General features: G+C 36.1%; 3 protein-coding genes across 3 annotated transcripts; 1 reads left to right on the top strand and 2 right to left on the bottom strand.

Moving 5' to 3' along the window:
- Positions 1 to 565: 565 nt before the first annotated feature.
- Positions 566 to 6,118, top strand: ETH_00021540 (thioredoxin reductase, putative; the record flags this gene model as incomplete). The annotated part of the gene is made up of 7 exons (XM_013379360.1): positions 566 to 632; positions 951 to 1,275; positions 1,990 to 2,082; positions 3,259 to 3,353; positions 4,377 to 4,457; positions 5,279 to 5,638; positions 5,990 to 6,118. Coding segments are annotated over 7 exons (1,150 nt in total), but the record flags the coding sequence as incomplete, so codon positions are not given.
- A 532-nt stretch (positions 6,119 to 6,650) lies between these two features.
- On the bottom strand, positions 6,651 to 10,577 carry ETH_00021535 (proteasome subunit beta type 1, putative; the record flags this gene model as incomplete). The annotated part of the gene is made up of 7 exons (XM_013379359.1): positions 6,651 to 6,707; positions 7,217 to 7,249; positions 7,391 to 7,497; positions 9,169 to 9,310; positions 9,720 to 9,789; positions 10,161 to 10,268; positions 10,468 to 10,577. 7 exons carry the CDS (start codon positions 10,575 to 10,577, stop codon positions 6,651 to 6,653), a joined length of 627 nt encoding a protein of 208 aa, XP_013234813.1.
- A 2,125-nt stretch (positions 10,578 to 12,702) lies between these two features.
- ETH_00021530 (ribonucleotide-diphosphate reductase, small subunit, putative) lies at positions 12,703 to 14,001 on the bottom strand (the record flags this gene model as incomplete). Its single annotated transcript, XM_013379358.1, has 3 exons — positions 12,703 to 12,923; positions 13,506 to 13,697; positions 13,884 to 14,001. 3 exons carry the CDS (start codon positions 13,999 to 14,001, stop codon positions 12,703 to 12,705), a joined length of 531 nt encoding a protein of 176 aa, XP_013234812.1.
- Between the last annotated feature and the right edge of the window lie 236 nt (positions 14,002 to 14,237).

The raw sequence follows: 14,237 nt of genomic DNA, 5'->3' as shown, positions 1-14,237 counted from the left end.
TTTTAAAATTATCTTTTTATTATTCCCTTTTATTTTAAATGTAATTTTAATTATTCCTTTTTACTTGAGATTTATCTTTTTGTTGTTTCTTTTATTTTGAGTTTAATGTTAATTATTTTTTTGAACTTAATTTTAATTGTTTATTTTGAATTTAGTCTTAATTCTTTGTTTATTTTAAATGCAATTTTAATTGTTTATTTAAATCTGATCTTAGTTATATTTAATTATTTTAAATTCAATTTTAATTATTTATTTATTTTGAATTCAATCTTAATTATATTTATTATTTTAAATTTAATCTTAATTACTTATTTATTTTAAATTCAATTTATTTTTAAACATTTAATTTCTCTCTTTCGCGTTTTTGCTGCTGCTCTTCTCAAACAAAAGCCCATCCAACCAAACAAGTTAAATAACTAAACAATTGAATAACTATTTAATTAATTAATATTATTTATTCATCTATTTATTTATATTTATTCATTTATTTATTTATTTATTTATGTTTATTTATTTCTATTTATTTTTATTTATTTATTTATTTATTTGTTTGTTTTATTTGCAGACTTGTTGTTGGGGGCAGTTACATAGCGCTGGAGTGTGCGGGTTTTCTGCAGCAGTTGGGGTACGAGGTGGGTTGAGTTTGGGCTTTTTGGGGGTCAAATTTGTGGCCGAAACCATTTTTTGGGTCGAAATTAAATTTTGAATTCGAAAATCACGTCGAAAAGTCCGTCAAACCGCGAAAAGCGGTTCGTTTTGGCGTTGAAACGCGGGAAAACCTCGGAAGGGCCCCCCGGGACCTTTCGCACGCGCGGCGGGGCCCCACACCTCGTTTTTCGCCGATTTTTCCCGCGCCAGGGCCCCCCAAAGGCCCGCCAGTCGGGGCCTCCAAACGGAACCTTCTGGAGTTCCAAATTCTGCATTTACAGCTCCTTTTGGCGGCGTTTCAGGCGACGGTGGCGGTGCGGTCGGTGGTGCTGCGGGGCTTCGACCGGCAGTGCGCGGCGAAGGTGCAGCAGAACCTGGAGGAGATCGGCGTCGAGTTTCTGGAAGGTTTCGTCGTGGAAAAGATCCAAAAAGAGGAATCTGGAGCTCTTTGGGAGGCGCGGGAGGCCGCGGGGGCTGCGGAGACCCCCGCAGCTGCAAAGAGCGCGAAAAATGACCCCAAAAAGCTTTTGGTTTTTCTCAAAAACTCCCAAAACGGCTCTTCCCTCGCCCTCCGCTTCGACACGGTTCTCTACGCCACCGGCCGGGACGCAGACACCAAACTCCTCAGTCCGCAGCTGCTCTTTTCTTTCTTTTCGTCTCTTTTGGGTCTCTTTTTGCTCTCTTTTGGGTCTCTTTTTGCTCTCTTTTGGGTCTCCTTTTTGTTCCCTTTTGCTCTCCTTTTGGTCGCTGTGTTGTCTGCTTCGCTGGCTCGTTTTTCGCTCCTTTTTGGCTCTTTTCCGGCTCTTTTCGGCTCCCTTTTGGCTCTTTTCTGGCTCTTTTTTTATCCCTTTTTGGCTTTTTGCGGCTCCTTCGGGGCTCCTTTTTGGGTCTTTTGTTTCTCCTTTTTGGCTCTTTTTTGGGCCCCTTTATGGGTCCTTTTGGGCTTCTTTTTGGGCCTTTTCTGGATCCACTTTGGCTCCTTTTTGGATCTTTTTGGGTCCTCTTTGGGTCCTTGTTGTCGCACTTTTTTCCCCTTTTTGAAAGCACTTTTGTCTCTTTTTCTCTCTTTTTTCTCTCCTTTTTTCTCTTTTTTTCTCTCTTTTTTTCTACCTTTTTTCTCTCCTTTTCCTTCTTGTTTTCTTTCTTTGTGTCTCCTTTTTAGCTCCTTTTTATCTCCTTTTGAGCATCTTCTTTGTCTCCTATTTGTTCATTTAACTACATGCATCCAACTAAATTTATCCAATTATATTTATTTAATTACATTTATTATTTAATATTTGTTTATTATTTATTTATTTATTTATTTATTTATTTATTTATTTATTTATTTATTTATTTCAGACTTGGAGGCGTTGGGAATAGAAACTGGCGAAAAGGGAAAAATCATTTGCGACAAATTCGCCGCCACAAAAGTGCCATCAATATTTGCAGTTGGTAAAAATAAATAAATAGATAAAAATAAATAAATAAATATAAATAAATAAATTAAAAAAATAAATAAATGTTTAGTTCAATTTAATTAGTTTGATTTAATTTACTTCGTTTTAGTTTTTAAAAAATTGTCGAAGGAGTTTGAGGGGGCAGTTGAAAGGAAACAAATTAAAGCAATAAATTAATTTAATTGTATCATTGTTTAATTATTTAATTTAATTAATTATCTAATTGATTTAATTAATTATTTAATTAATCTAATTAATTATTTAATTACTTTAATTATTTAATTAATCTAATTAATTGTTCAATTACTTTAATTATTTAATGTTTTAATTGTTTAATTATTTAATTTATCTAATTGATTAATTAATTTCTTTAATTATTTAATTGATTGTTTAATCATTTAATTAATCTAATTGATTATTCACTTTCTTTAATTATTTAATTATTTAATGTTTAATTACTTAATTAATTATTTAATTAATTTAATTAAATTTAATTAAGTAATTAATATATTTATAAACTAAGTGATTAAGTATATACTCATATAAATAAACAATATTGATTTATTTATTGACTTATTTATGTACCTTTTATCTTTTTAATTTATTTATTTATAAACAAAAAACATTATTTATTTAATTTATTTATTTATGAACTGAAAAGTAAATAAATATTTGTTTTATATAACCAAACAAGTAAACAATTGTTTACTTTATTACAAATAAACAAACATTTATTTCATTTATTTTTTCAGTTATTTATTTATTTATTTAATCTTTTTTTGATTATTTGTTTGGTTATTTATTTATTTATTTATTTATTTATTTATTTATTTATTTATTTACATATTTATTATTTAATTATTTATGTAATTATTATTTAATAATTTATTTGTTTATTTATTTATGTATTTAATTACAAAATAAAAAATAAAAACGAAAATAAAAGTAAATAAATGAATTATTTCTGCAGCTGCTAGAGTGGCTAGAATGGCAGATTTGGCCAAAACTGCTTTTTTTATTTTTTTTTTGGATATTTTGAAGAGTTTTTTGGAGCTTAAAGAGCCATTCGAAGGATTTAAATGATTAAATTAAATTAAATTTGGTTTAATTTCATTTAGTTCCATTTAATTTCATTTAATTTCATTTAATTTCATTTAATTTCTTTTTTTAGGAGATTGCGTTAAAGACTTCCCCGAATTGACCCCCGTGGCTATCAAGGCCGGAGAGATTTTGGCCAGAAGACTTTTCGGGGGCAGCTCAGAAGTTGTAATTTATTTATTTATTTGTTTGTTTATTATTTATTTGTTTATTTATTTTGTTTGTTTGTTTATTTATTCATTTAATTTGTTTGTTTGTTTTGTTTTATTTGGTTGTTTGTTTTATTTGCGTCATTTTGATGTATTTGGTTGTCTGCTAATTCAATTAAATAATTCATTCATTAAGTACTTATTTAATTGGTTAATAAATTTATTATTTAAGTATTTATTTAATTATTTAATTATGTAATTATTATTCAATTATTTATTTAATTATTTAATTTGTTTTAATTCATTTCTTTTTGTTTGTTTATTGGCTTTTTTGTTTATTTATTTGCAAAGTTAGTTTGGCAGTTTGGGAATTTGACAGTTAGTTGCTTGAGTGGATGTTTTAATTGATTAATTCAATTGATTAATTTAATTAATTTAATTAATTTAATTAATTAAATTAATCAATTAAATTACTAAATTAATTAATTTAATTAATAATTAATTCATTAAATTATTTATTTATTTATTTATTTATTCATTTATTTGTTTATCTATTTATCAGTTTATTTATTCATTTGTTTGTGTATTTGTTTGTTTGTTATTTAGTTATTGATTAATTAATTAGTTAATTAGCAAATTAATTAAACAATTAATTAATTGCCGTATTATTTTTCTGGTAAATAATTTAAGTAATAAATTATTTATTTATTTTATTTTATTATTTTTAAATCATTTTTTGCAACTTATTTAATTATTGGATTTAATTAATTTCAAAATAACTTTTTTTTAATTCTTTCGAATTTAACTAACTTCAATTAATTGATTTAATTAATTCAAAATATCTTCTTTCTTTTTTGCATTTTGTTTCTTATTTTAATTCTTTTTTTCCCATTTGAACTCCTTTTTATTATCTTTTTAATTCCTTCTTCCTCTATAATGCCTGTTTTCTTTTAATTGTTTAATTCTTCATTTATTTTTAATTATTTTATTTTATTTATTTTATTTAATTAATTTATTTTATTTTATTTATTTTATTTTTCAGATGGACTTTTCAAATATTCCCACAACTGTTTTTACCCCCGTGGAATACGGCTGCGTCGGACTCACTGAAGAAGAAGCAATTGTAATTATTTTATTTTATTTTATTTTATTTCTTTTTTAATTCTTTTTGATTCTTTTTTAGTGCTTTTTTAATTCTTTTTTAATTCTCTTTGATTCCTTTTTAATTCCTGTTTAGTTCTTTGTTTGATTCTTTTTTTTGGTCCTTTTTAAGTTCTTTTTTGACTCTTTTTAACTTTTTGATTCTTTTTTAATTCGTTTTTAATTTGTTTTTCTTTTTCAGTTCTTTTTTAATTATTCTTCAATTATCTTTTACTTCTCTTTTAATCCCTTTTTTATCCCTTTTTAACTCTTTTTTAGTTCTTTTTTAATTCTCTTTTAATTCTTTTTCATTCGTCTTTTAATTCTCTATAGTTTTCTCTTAATTCTTTTTTAAATTCTTTTTTAAATTCTTTTTTAATTGTCTTTTAATTCTTTTTTTAATCCTTTTTTTCACCTTTTGAAGTCTCTTTGGAATTTTTTAGTTTTTCTTTTTTCCATTTTTGTTTTCAACTTTTCTCTTTTTATTCTTTCCCTTTCTCTTTTTAATTTCTTTTTTAATTTTTCATTTTCTTGTATTGTTTCATTCATTATTCTTTTCCTTTCCTTTATTTCTTTTTATTTATTTCTTTTAATTTCCTTTATTTCTTTATTTCTTTTATTTCCTCCTTTTTTCTTCATTTTCTCTTTTAATGCGTGTGGGCATTTGTCTTCACTTTCACAAATTACTGGTTTTTTGAAATTCATTTATCCTTTTTAATCAATTAATTAATTAATTAATTAATTATTTTATTTATTTGTTTATTTATTTTATTTATTTATTTATTTATTTATTTATTTATTCAGGCCAAGTACGGCGCAGATCGTGTGGAAATTTACTTAAGTGAATTTATGCCTTTGGAGACAGCAGCAGTTCATCGGCAGCAAAAGCGGCGGAAGCAGCTGCAGCAGCAGCAGCAGCAGCAGCAGCAGCAGCAAGAGGAGGAGGAGTTCCTGGACTTGTCTCCGATTTGTCTCTCCAAGCTCGTCTGCGTGCGGGAAGACCCGAGCAGCAGCAGCAGCAGCAGCAGCAGCAGCAGCAGCAGCAGCAGCAGCAGCAGCAGCAGCAGCAAAAAAGAGATTGTTAAAGGAGTCCACTTCGTGGGCCCAAATGCTGGAGAAGTTCTGCAGGGAATGGCCCTGGCTGTCCGTTTGGGAGCAACGAAGGTTTGGAAAAAAATAATTTAATTAATTTAATTAATTTAATTTAATTTAATTATTTAATTTAATTAATTCGTTTAATTTGCCCTTATTTAAATGTCTTTTTGCCGGTTTGAGAGCTTTTCAAGTGTCTTTTCGCTTCTTGCTGCTGCTGCTAGCAGTGCTGCTGCTGCTGCTGCTGCTACTCCCGCTGCTGCTGCTGCTGCTGCTGCTTTTGCTACCCCTTCTGCTGCTCCCCCGCGGCTGCTGCTGCCACCCTGATGCTGCCGCTGCTGCTACCCCCGCTGCTGCTGCTACCCCCGCTGCTGCTGCTACCCCACTGCTGCTGCTGCTGCTGCTGCTGCTGCTGCTGCTCAGGAGGACTTCGACAACACAGTGGGAATTCACCCGACAAATGCAGAAAGTTTTATGCTGCTGCAAATCACGAAACGAAGCGGCAAAGATTGGGTTGCTGCTGGCGGCTGCGGCGGCGGCAAGTGCGGCTAGCTGCTGCAGCAGCAGCAGCAGCAGCAGCAGCAGCTGCAGCAGCAGCAGCAGCAAGCCGCAGTTTTCTCTTCTGCGGGACTTTCTAACTTTTTCTTTTTTAATTGTTATTTAGTATTTTTAATTGTCAATTAGTTTTTTATTTGCCAATTAATTTTTTTTGTATTTCGTTTTTCTCTTTTCGGAATTTCATTTTTTAATCTTTTCTTTCCAATTCAGACCTCAAGACAAACTCCTTTCATTTATTTAATTTTATTTTGTTTTATTTTATTTGTTTTAACTCACTATTCCATTTTATTTTATTTTATTTTACTTTATTCTATTTCGTTTTATTTGCTTTTTACAATTTGCCTCTTTAATAATTATATTTCCGGTTTTAATTCATTTTTGCATTTCATATTTTTATTTATTTTTTGATTTCTTCAAAACTTCTCTTTTATTTTAAATTTCTTTTTTTATTTTTTAATTTTAATCTATTGCAGCCAACGAGATCCCCGCTTTCTCTTTTTAATTTCTTTTTTTCCTTTTTATTTCTTTATTTTTCTTTCCTTTCTCTCTTCTTCCTTTCCTCATTTCTTTTTTTCTTTTTTCCCTCGCGAGAGGGAGACAAAAGGAGACAATTAAAGAACAAACCACAAAAAAGGGTTTTGTCCTTTCACTTCCCTCTACTCGTCTAGCAGGAGCAGCAGCAGCAGCAGCAGGACTAGCAGCAGCAGCAGCAGCAGCAGCAGTTCTGTCTCTATTCTCTCTAGAGACTGTTCCCTTCCTAGGGTTTAGGGTTTAGGGTTTGGAGAGAAGCAAATAAAGAAAGAATAAGAAAATTGGTTGTTTAATAGATAAATAAAATAACAAATAAATAAATAAACATAATTAATTGGCTTATTGAGTTGGTTGAGTTGAATTAAATTATTTGGATGTCCAATTAGCCACTTAACAAACTTGTTTAACCAATTAGCAAATTAAACAACTAATTAAATAACTTTAAATTAATTAAATAACTTAATCAGATGAATTAATTTAATTAATTAAATTAATTGACTTAACTAATTAAATTAATTAAATTAAATCAATTTAAATAAATAAATAAATTAATTAAATTACCTGATTGTCCAGCAGTGCAGTCACGAGAGGCATCTAAACAACCAACTAACCAATTTAAAAGCTGTTTTAACCAAACAAACAACGAATTAAAACGAATTAATTAAACTAATTAATCAATTTAATTAACTAATTAATTAATTTATTTATTTAATTTAATTAAATTAATTAAATTACCTGATTGTCCAGCAGTGCAGTCACGAGAGGCCCTCCAGTGCCGGCGGCGTTGAAAGAAGATCTTTCGAAGGAGCCGATCGCGTCGTAGCCAAAGACCGCGCCTTTGCCTAAACACATTTCATTATTTTATTTTATTTTTAATTTATTTATTTTGTTTATTATTATTTAATTCGTTTATTATTTAATTATTCATTTAATTTCTTTGTTGTTTGGCTTGGTTATTTATTATTTGTTTAATTTGTTTATTTATTCATTAATTTGCTTCGTTATTTGGTTTGTTTTAGTTATTTTGTTTTATTTAATTAGCTGTTTTAGTTATTTTGCTTTATTTGTTTATTTAATTTGTTTTGTTTAATTCGTTGTTTAACTTAATCAGTTGTTTTGTTTAATTTGATTTGATTTATTTGGTTTGGTTTAGTTTGATGTAATTGTGTTGCAGTTTGGTTTGATTTCATTTGATTTTAATTAAATTGATTAAGTAATTTAATTGAATTAATTGAATTAATTAAATTAAATAAATAATTGACTGTTTAAATAATTAAATTAATTAAATAATTGATTATTTTAATAATTTAATTAATTAATTTAATTAAATGGAAGTATACAATTAATTGTTTAGTTATTATGTAATAATAATTAAGAATCAAAAAAGGATCAAAAAAGGGACAAAAATGAGACAACTAAGAGGACAAGAAAAGACAAAAAAGAGTCACAAAAGAGACGACTGTGAAGACAAAAAGGAGACAAAAAAGAAACAAAAAAGAAACAAAAAAGAAACAAAAAAGAAACAAAAAAGAAACAAAAAGAGACAAAAAAGAAACAAAAAGAGACAAAAAAAAGACAAAAAATAGACAGAACGAGACGAAAAAAGAGAGAAAGAAAGCGACAAGAAAAGAGACAAAAAGGAGAAAGGGAGACTATTGGAAAATCGAAAAGCAAACAATTAAAGGTCCAAAAGTTCGCAATTAAAGAAACAAAAAGGAAACAATTAAGGAGTTTAAAAAAGCACAAAAAGGAGACAATTAAAGGACTAAAAAGGAGACGAAAAGGAGACAAAAAAGAGACAATTAAAGGGTTTAAAGAGGACAAAAAGGAAACAGTTGAAGAGTTTAAAAGGAAACAAAATTGAGGCAATTAAAGAACTTAAAAGCAGACAGAATGGAAACAAAAAGAGAGTTACAAAGGAGACAATTAAAGAGTCTAAAAGGAGACAAAAAGGAGATTAAAAAAAGACAAAAAGAGAGTTAGGAGGGAGACAATTAAAGAGTTTAAAGAGGACAAGAAGGCGACAATTAAAGAGTTAAAAAGAAGACAAAAATGTGACAAAGGGACCAAAAGGAGACAATTAAAAGCCAAAAAGGAGAAAATGAAAAGCCAAAAGGAGACAATTAAAGAGACAAAAAGGAGACAGTTAAAGAGGCAAAAGGGAGACAGTTAAGGAGACAAAAAAGAGAAAATAGAAAGCCAAAAGGAGAAGATAAAAAGCCAAAAAAAAGGAGAATAAAAAGCCAAAAAAAAGGAGAACATAAAAAGCCAAAAGGAGACAATCAAAGAGACAAAAAGGAAACAATCAAAGAGACAAAAAGGAGACAATTAAAGGCCAAAAAAGAGACGATTAAAGGCCAAAAAAGAGACAATTAAAGGCCAAAAAGGAGAAAATAAAAAGCCAAAAAGGAGAAAATAAAAAGCCAAAAAGGAGAAAATAAAAAGCCGAAAAAGGAGAAAAGAAAAAAGTGGAAAAAGGATTTCGGAGCTGCAAAGAAGTGCCGAGGAAAGACCTTCTTCGTCGAGGGCAAAGAGAAGGTTGAAAGTGTAGAAGGGGAAAAAACGGCGGGAGTAAAGAAGTGAAGAAAGAAGTTGCGAAAGAGCGGGTCCGGAGGGTTCCGCGCGGTGGAGGTGTCTGTACACCGCGACGCGGGCCTGCATGCACGCATGCATGCATGGAGCGCATGCAAGTGGAATCGCATTTTCTTTTTCTTTTTCTTTTTTCTTTTTTCTTTTATTTTCAAATCCCAGCTGCACACTTTCTTCTTCTTCCTTTTGCTCTTCTCTTTCGTTTGAGGGGTCGTTTGGCATTTTCGGTTTTATTAAAATAAAATAAATAGATGAAACAAAGAAATAAATGAAATAAATGGAATAAAAAATAAAAGAAATAAAGGAAATAAATGAATAATGAAATAAAGAATAAAAGGAAGGGGGAAAGAGGCAAATACAATATAAATACAAAAAGGAGAAAAGAAATGAAAAGAGTAAAAAAAATAAAAGAAAAAACAAAATGAAACAAAAAACTTTTTAATTCAATTCAAAAACCCAAAAATAGTTTTCAAACCTTCAGCAGTTTGTGAAGAGTGTTTATGTCCGCCTGCATCCCCGAGGAAGCAATGCAGCAGCGCGAAGTCCTGCAGCAGCAGCAGCAGCAGCAGCAGCAGCAGCAGCAGTGGTGGTGGGGTACGGAGAGCTGCTGCGGCAGCGACGCAGCTTGCAGCAGCAGCGCAGTCGGGACCAGCAGCAACAGCGCAAGTGCTCGCAGCAGCAGCAGCAGCAACAGCAGCAGCAACAACAGCAGCAGCACCAGCAGCGGCAACAGCAGCAAAAGCAGCGACAGCAACAGCTAGGGACAGCAGCAGCAGCAGAACACGAAGCAGAAGCAGCAAGAGAAACAGCAGCAGCAGCACCAACAGCAACGGCAGATTCCGACGGAAATCCCAGCAGCAGCAGCCGCTGCGCATGCACCTCCCCGAGGGTTTAGGGTTTAGGGTTTAGGGTTTACAGTTGGGTGATTTTGGAGTGGTGGCGAGAGTGAATGGAATAGCCCACAGACAGCCGAGTGTCTCCAACGCCAATCACAAAGTCCTCCCCAGCCACGCAAACCACCGTCCTGCAAAAACCCTAAACCCTAAACCCTAAACCCTAAACCCGAAACTCTAAACCCTAAACTCTAAACCCTAATCCCTAGGAGGCAGGAGCAAATCACCAAAGAACAGTTCGGGCTGCGCGTTGAGCGGCGCCCTCTGTTTGGCTTGCGACCGGCCTAAACCCCAAACCCTAAACCCTAAACCCTAAACCCTCGACTTTACCCCCCGTTGTTGACGTAGGGGTTAAACCCTCCTCTTCCATGTCTGCTGCTGATCTCCGCTAGGGGCAGCGCCGTTTGCTGGGCTGCTGGGGTGTCTGTACAGCTCAGCATTTTGTCTCTTTGTTCCTGCAGCCGCAGCAGAAGCAGCGCAGCACACACAGCCACGCTGCTGCTGCTGCTGCTGCTGTTGCTGTTGCTGCTGCAGTCAGTGTGCCGCTGCTGCAGCTGCTGCAGCGCGGTGCGCTGCGGTGCAGCAGCAGCAGCAGCGCAGCAGCACCAAGTAGGCTGTCTGGCACAGGCGGGGCTCGCAGCAGCAGCGCGGGACACAGACGCAGCAACTAAGCCCCAGCAGCAGCAAATGGTATTTGTTTTTAATTAATTAAGGTAAAAAAGCAAAATTAGATTCGGAAAAGAAGCAGCAGGGGAAAGAGGGGGGAGTGGCGCACAGCGCGAGTTGCTGCTGCGGGAAGGCGGAGGGTTTCGGAGCGCAGCAGCTTCTTGAGCAGCAAACTGGGAAATATGAATTAAATATCAACCCAATATCAATAAAAGTAATAAAATATTATTTTAATTTAGAAAAAAAAGGCACCGATACGCAAGAAAGACCCAAAGCAGCTGCGGATCATCAGCAGCCTCAAGGGCTGTCGGCGGCGGCGCCTCTCACGGCGAGCTGTCCATACACCTGAAATAACAACTGCAAATTCGCCTTCCAACTTTCCAGTTTTGTTAAATCACTTTTTAATAAATCAACTCCGAAGAATTACCGCATTTCGCGTTCTTCCCGCTGCTGCTGCATGCACACCAGCAGCAGCAGCAGCAGCAGCGCCAGGCCTAGCTTTCCGCGCAGCAAACGACGCGCGCCTCCTCCATTCAAACAACAAGTCCCAAAACAAATTCAAATAAACAGATTTATTCTTTTCGCAACTTCAAATAATTTCAGATTCTTTCGTTTCGTCACTTCGGGTGCTGCGTGTATTGGGGTGTACGTACACCTCGGGTGTACGTACAGCCGGCGACACCGCCGCGACCACAGAGAGGGAAAAATAACATTATCTTCGCTCACTGTTTTTCTTTTCTTTTTCTGACAAAAAGAATTAAATTAATTTGCAATTAAACTCGCAAGTGTTGCACTGCAGCAACTCTTTTCAACAAAAAGACACAAATTATTAATTCGAAGTTCAATTCCCAAGCGCTGGGCTGCAGCAACGCATGCATGCAGCTTCTGATTTAAACAAAAAGAAAAATAAACTTCAAGCGCTTTCCAATGCAACATTATATTCCCCACTTGCTAAACGAAATATATAAATGCAAATAAATAAAAATAAATAAATGCAAAATAACAATTCACTTTTATAAAGAACTAAGAATAAATTATAAATCTCCCGCTGCGCAACTGCTGCAGCAGCTGCTTCTGAATTTGCTGCTGCTGCTCGAGCAGGCCCTTGCTGCTGTTCGTTTCTGTTGCTGCTGCTGCTCTGTAAGTTGCTGCTGCTGCTCTGTAAGTTGCTGCTGCTGCTCTGTAAGTTGCTGCTGCTGCTCTGTAAGTTGCTGCTGCTGCTGTTTAAGTTGCTGCTGCTGGATTTAATTTGCTGCTGCTGCTGTATTTATTTCATAATTGAGTAATTTGTTCGGAACAAACTCGAAATGTTGGAAAAAAAAAAGCAAAGTGTCACTGGCAGCAGCCGGGTGTACGTACACCCGCGCCGCAGCCGCCGCTGCCAAGAGAAGAAAAAAGGAAAAAGAAAAATGGAAATAAAAGAAAAGAGAAGTTCATTTGCTTCTCCAAAATCTAATTTCTGGCAGCAAACACTGCAGCAGGAGCAGCGAACAGGGAAAAAAGGGCCCACGGTCGCGGCTGCCACGCCAAGTGCCGCTGCTGCTGCTGCTGCCGCTACTCTGGCAGCAGCTGCTGCTTCTGCTGCTGCGGCAGCTCCCGCTGCTGCTGCAGCCGCAGTCGCTGCATCTGTTTCCGCGCCGCTCCCACCACCACTTCCACTGCTGGACCTGCTGCTTCCGCAGCAGCCGCTGCTGCTTCCGCAGCAGCCGCTGCTGCTTCCGCAGCAGCCGCTGCTGCCTCCGCAGCAGCCGCTGCTGCACCCCCGCTGCCACGACCCCACGCCGAGCAGCACCTCCCCCACCTCCCCCACCTCCCCCACCTCCCCCGCCGCCGCCGCCGCTGCTGCTGCCGCTGCTGCTGCCGCTGCCGCTGCCGCCGCTGCTGCTGCTGCTGCTGCAGTCAGAAGTCGGCGTCGAGGGCGAAGCTCTGCTGCTGCTTGTCGCGGACCATGACGCCGGCGCGCTGGTAGTCGCCGACGCGCTTCTCGAAGAAGTTGGTTTTGCCCTGCAGCGAAATCAAGTCCATGAACTCGAAGGGGTTGGCAGCGCCGAAGGCCTTGGCGCCGCCGAGGCACTGCAGCAGGCGGTCCGCCACGAACTCGACGTACTGGGCCATGAGCGCTGCGCGCAGGTCCACTTGCGGTTGTTGGTGTTTGTTGGAGTTTGTGTGCGTTTCTTTGTCGTTTACTAGGGTTTATGGGGTTTGTTCGTGTTTGTTTGGTTTATTTGGCGTTTGTTTGGGTTTTTTTGGGTTTGTTTGGGTATATTTGGGTGTGTTTGTTGTTTGTTGCTGGTTTCATTCGTTTTGGCTTTTGGTTTGCTTGTTTGGGCTCGTTCGTGTTCACATTCACGTTCAAGTGACTCCAATTCAAATTCGAATGGTTCAAGTTCGAGCTCAAATAATTCAAATTCATGTTCAAATTAAGTGATTCACATTTAACTTCAAACAATTCATGGCAAGGATTCAAATTCACCTCAAATAACTCAAATTCACGTTCAGATGATTCAATTCACGTTCAAATAATCCAAATTGGTGCTCAAATTGAATTAATTCAAATTATTGTAAAGTGGATTCTGTTAATCGTATATTTAGTTTCCTAGAAGCTGGCGTTTCGGGACTTTGGCCTTTCAAGAAACCGAAGCTTTTGTGGGACTTTTGTGGACTTTTCTGGAACTTTTCAGAGCTTTCGAAGTTGAACTTACTGCTGTTCATTCCGATGAGGTCGCAGGGCAGAGCGTCGCAAATGAAAGCCTTTTCCACTTCCACAGCTTCCAAAACGATTTTGTTCAGAACTTCGGGCTTGAGTCTGTTCTTGAGCATGGAGTAGAGGAGGCAGCCGAAGTCTGCATGCAGCCCCTCGTCGCGGCTGATCATCTCGTTCGAAAACGTCAATCCTGCGGATCTCAAAAAGAAAAGCATTTAAAAGTTGAATTTGACGCAACTCGGGAACAAGAAAGCTCGAAACTAAACTGCAAAACGGCGAACACGCGAAATTCCGAAAAGTTGAACTGCGCCGCCGCGGCGCGGGGTGTCTGTACACCCCAACTTGCAAATTCCGAAATTCAACTTCCGCGAATTACCCGGCATAAGTCCGCGCTTTTTGAGCCAGAAAATGGCGCAGAAAGAGCCCGAAAAAAGAATCCCCTCCACGCAGCAAAAAGCCACGAGTCTTTCCGCAAAAGACTTGCTGCGGTTCATCCACTTCGCCGCCCACGCCGCCTTCACCGCCACCGCGGGAATGTTGTGGATTGCATCAAATAAATGTTCTTTTTCTTTTTCGTTGCGAATGTACAAGTCGATCAGCACGCTGTACGTACACCCCCGCCGCGCGAACCACCGCCAAACACAAGTTTCCAAACCAGCTCAGCCGCCAGTGCAACTCGCGGAAACTCCACCAACAACCACTTATATCAAACAACAAGTCCTGATCTTTT

The sequence above is a fragment of the Eimeria tenella genome, genomic scaffold, assembly GCF_000499545.2.
Source record: "Eimeria tenella Houghton genomic scaffold, Eth_scaff241, whole genome shotgun sequence".
In the NCBI taxonomy this organism is placed as follows: Eukaryota; Apicomplexa; class Conoidasida; order Eucoccidiorida; family Eimeriidae; genus Eimeria; species Eimeria tenella.
This window is presented reverse-complemented; position numbering and strand designations above follow the sequence as displayed.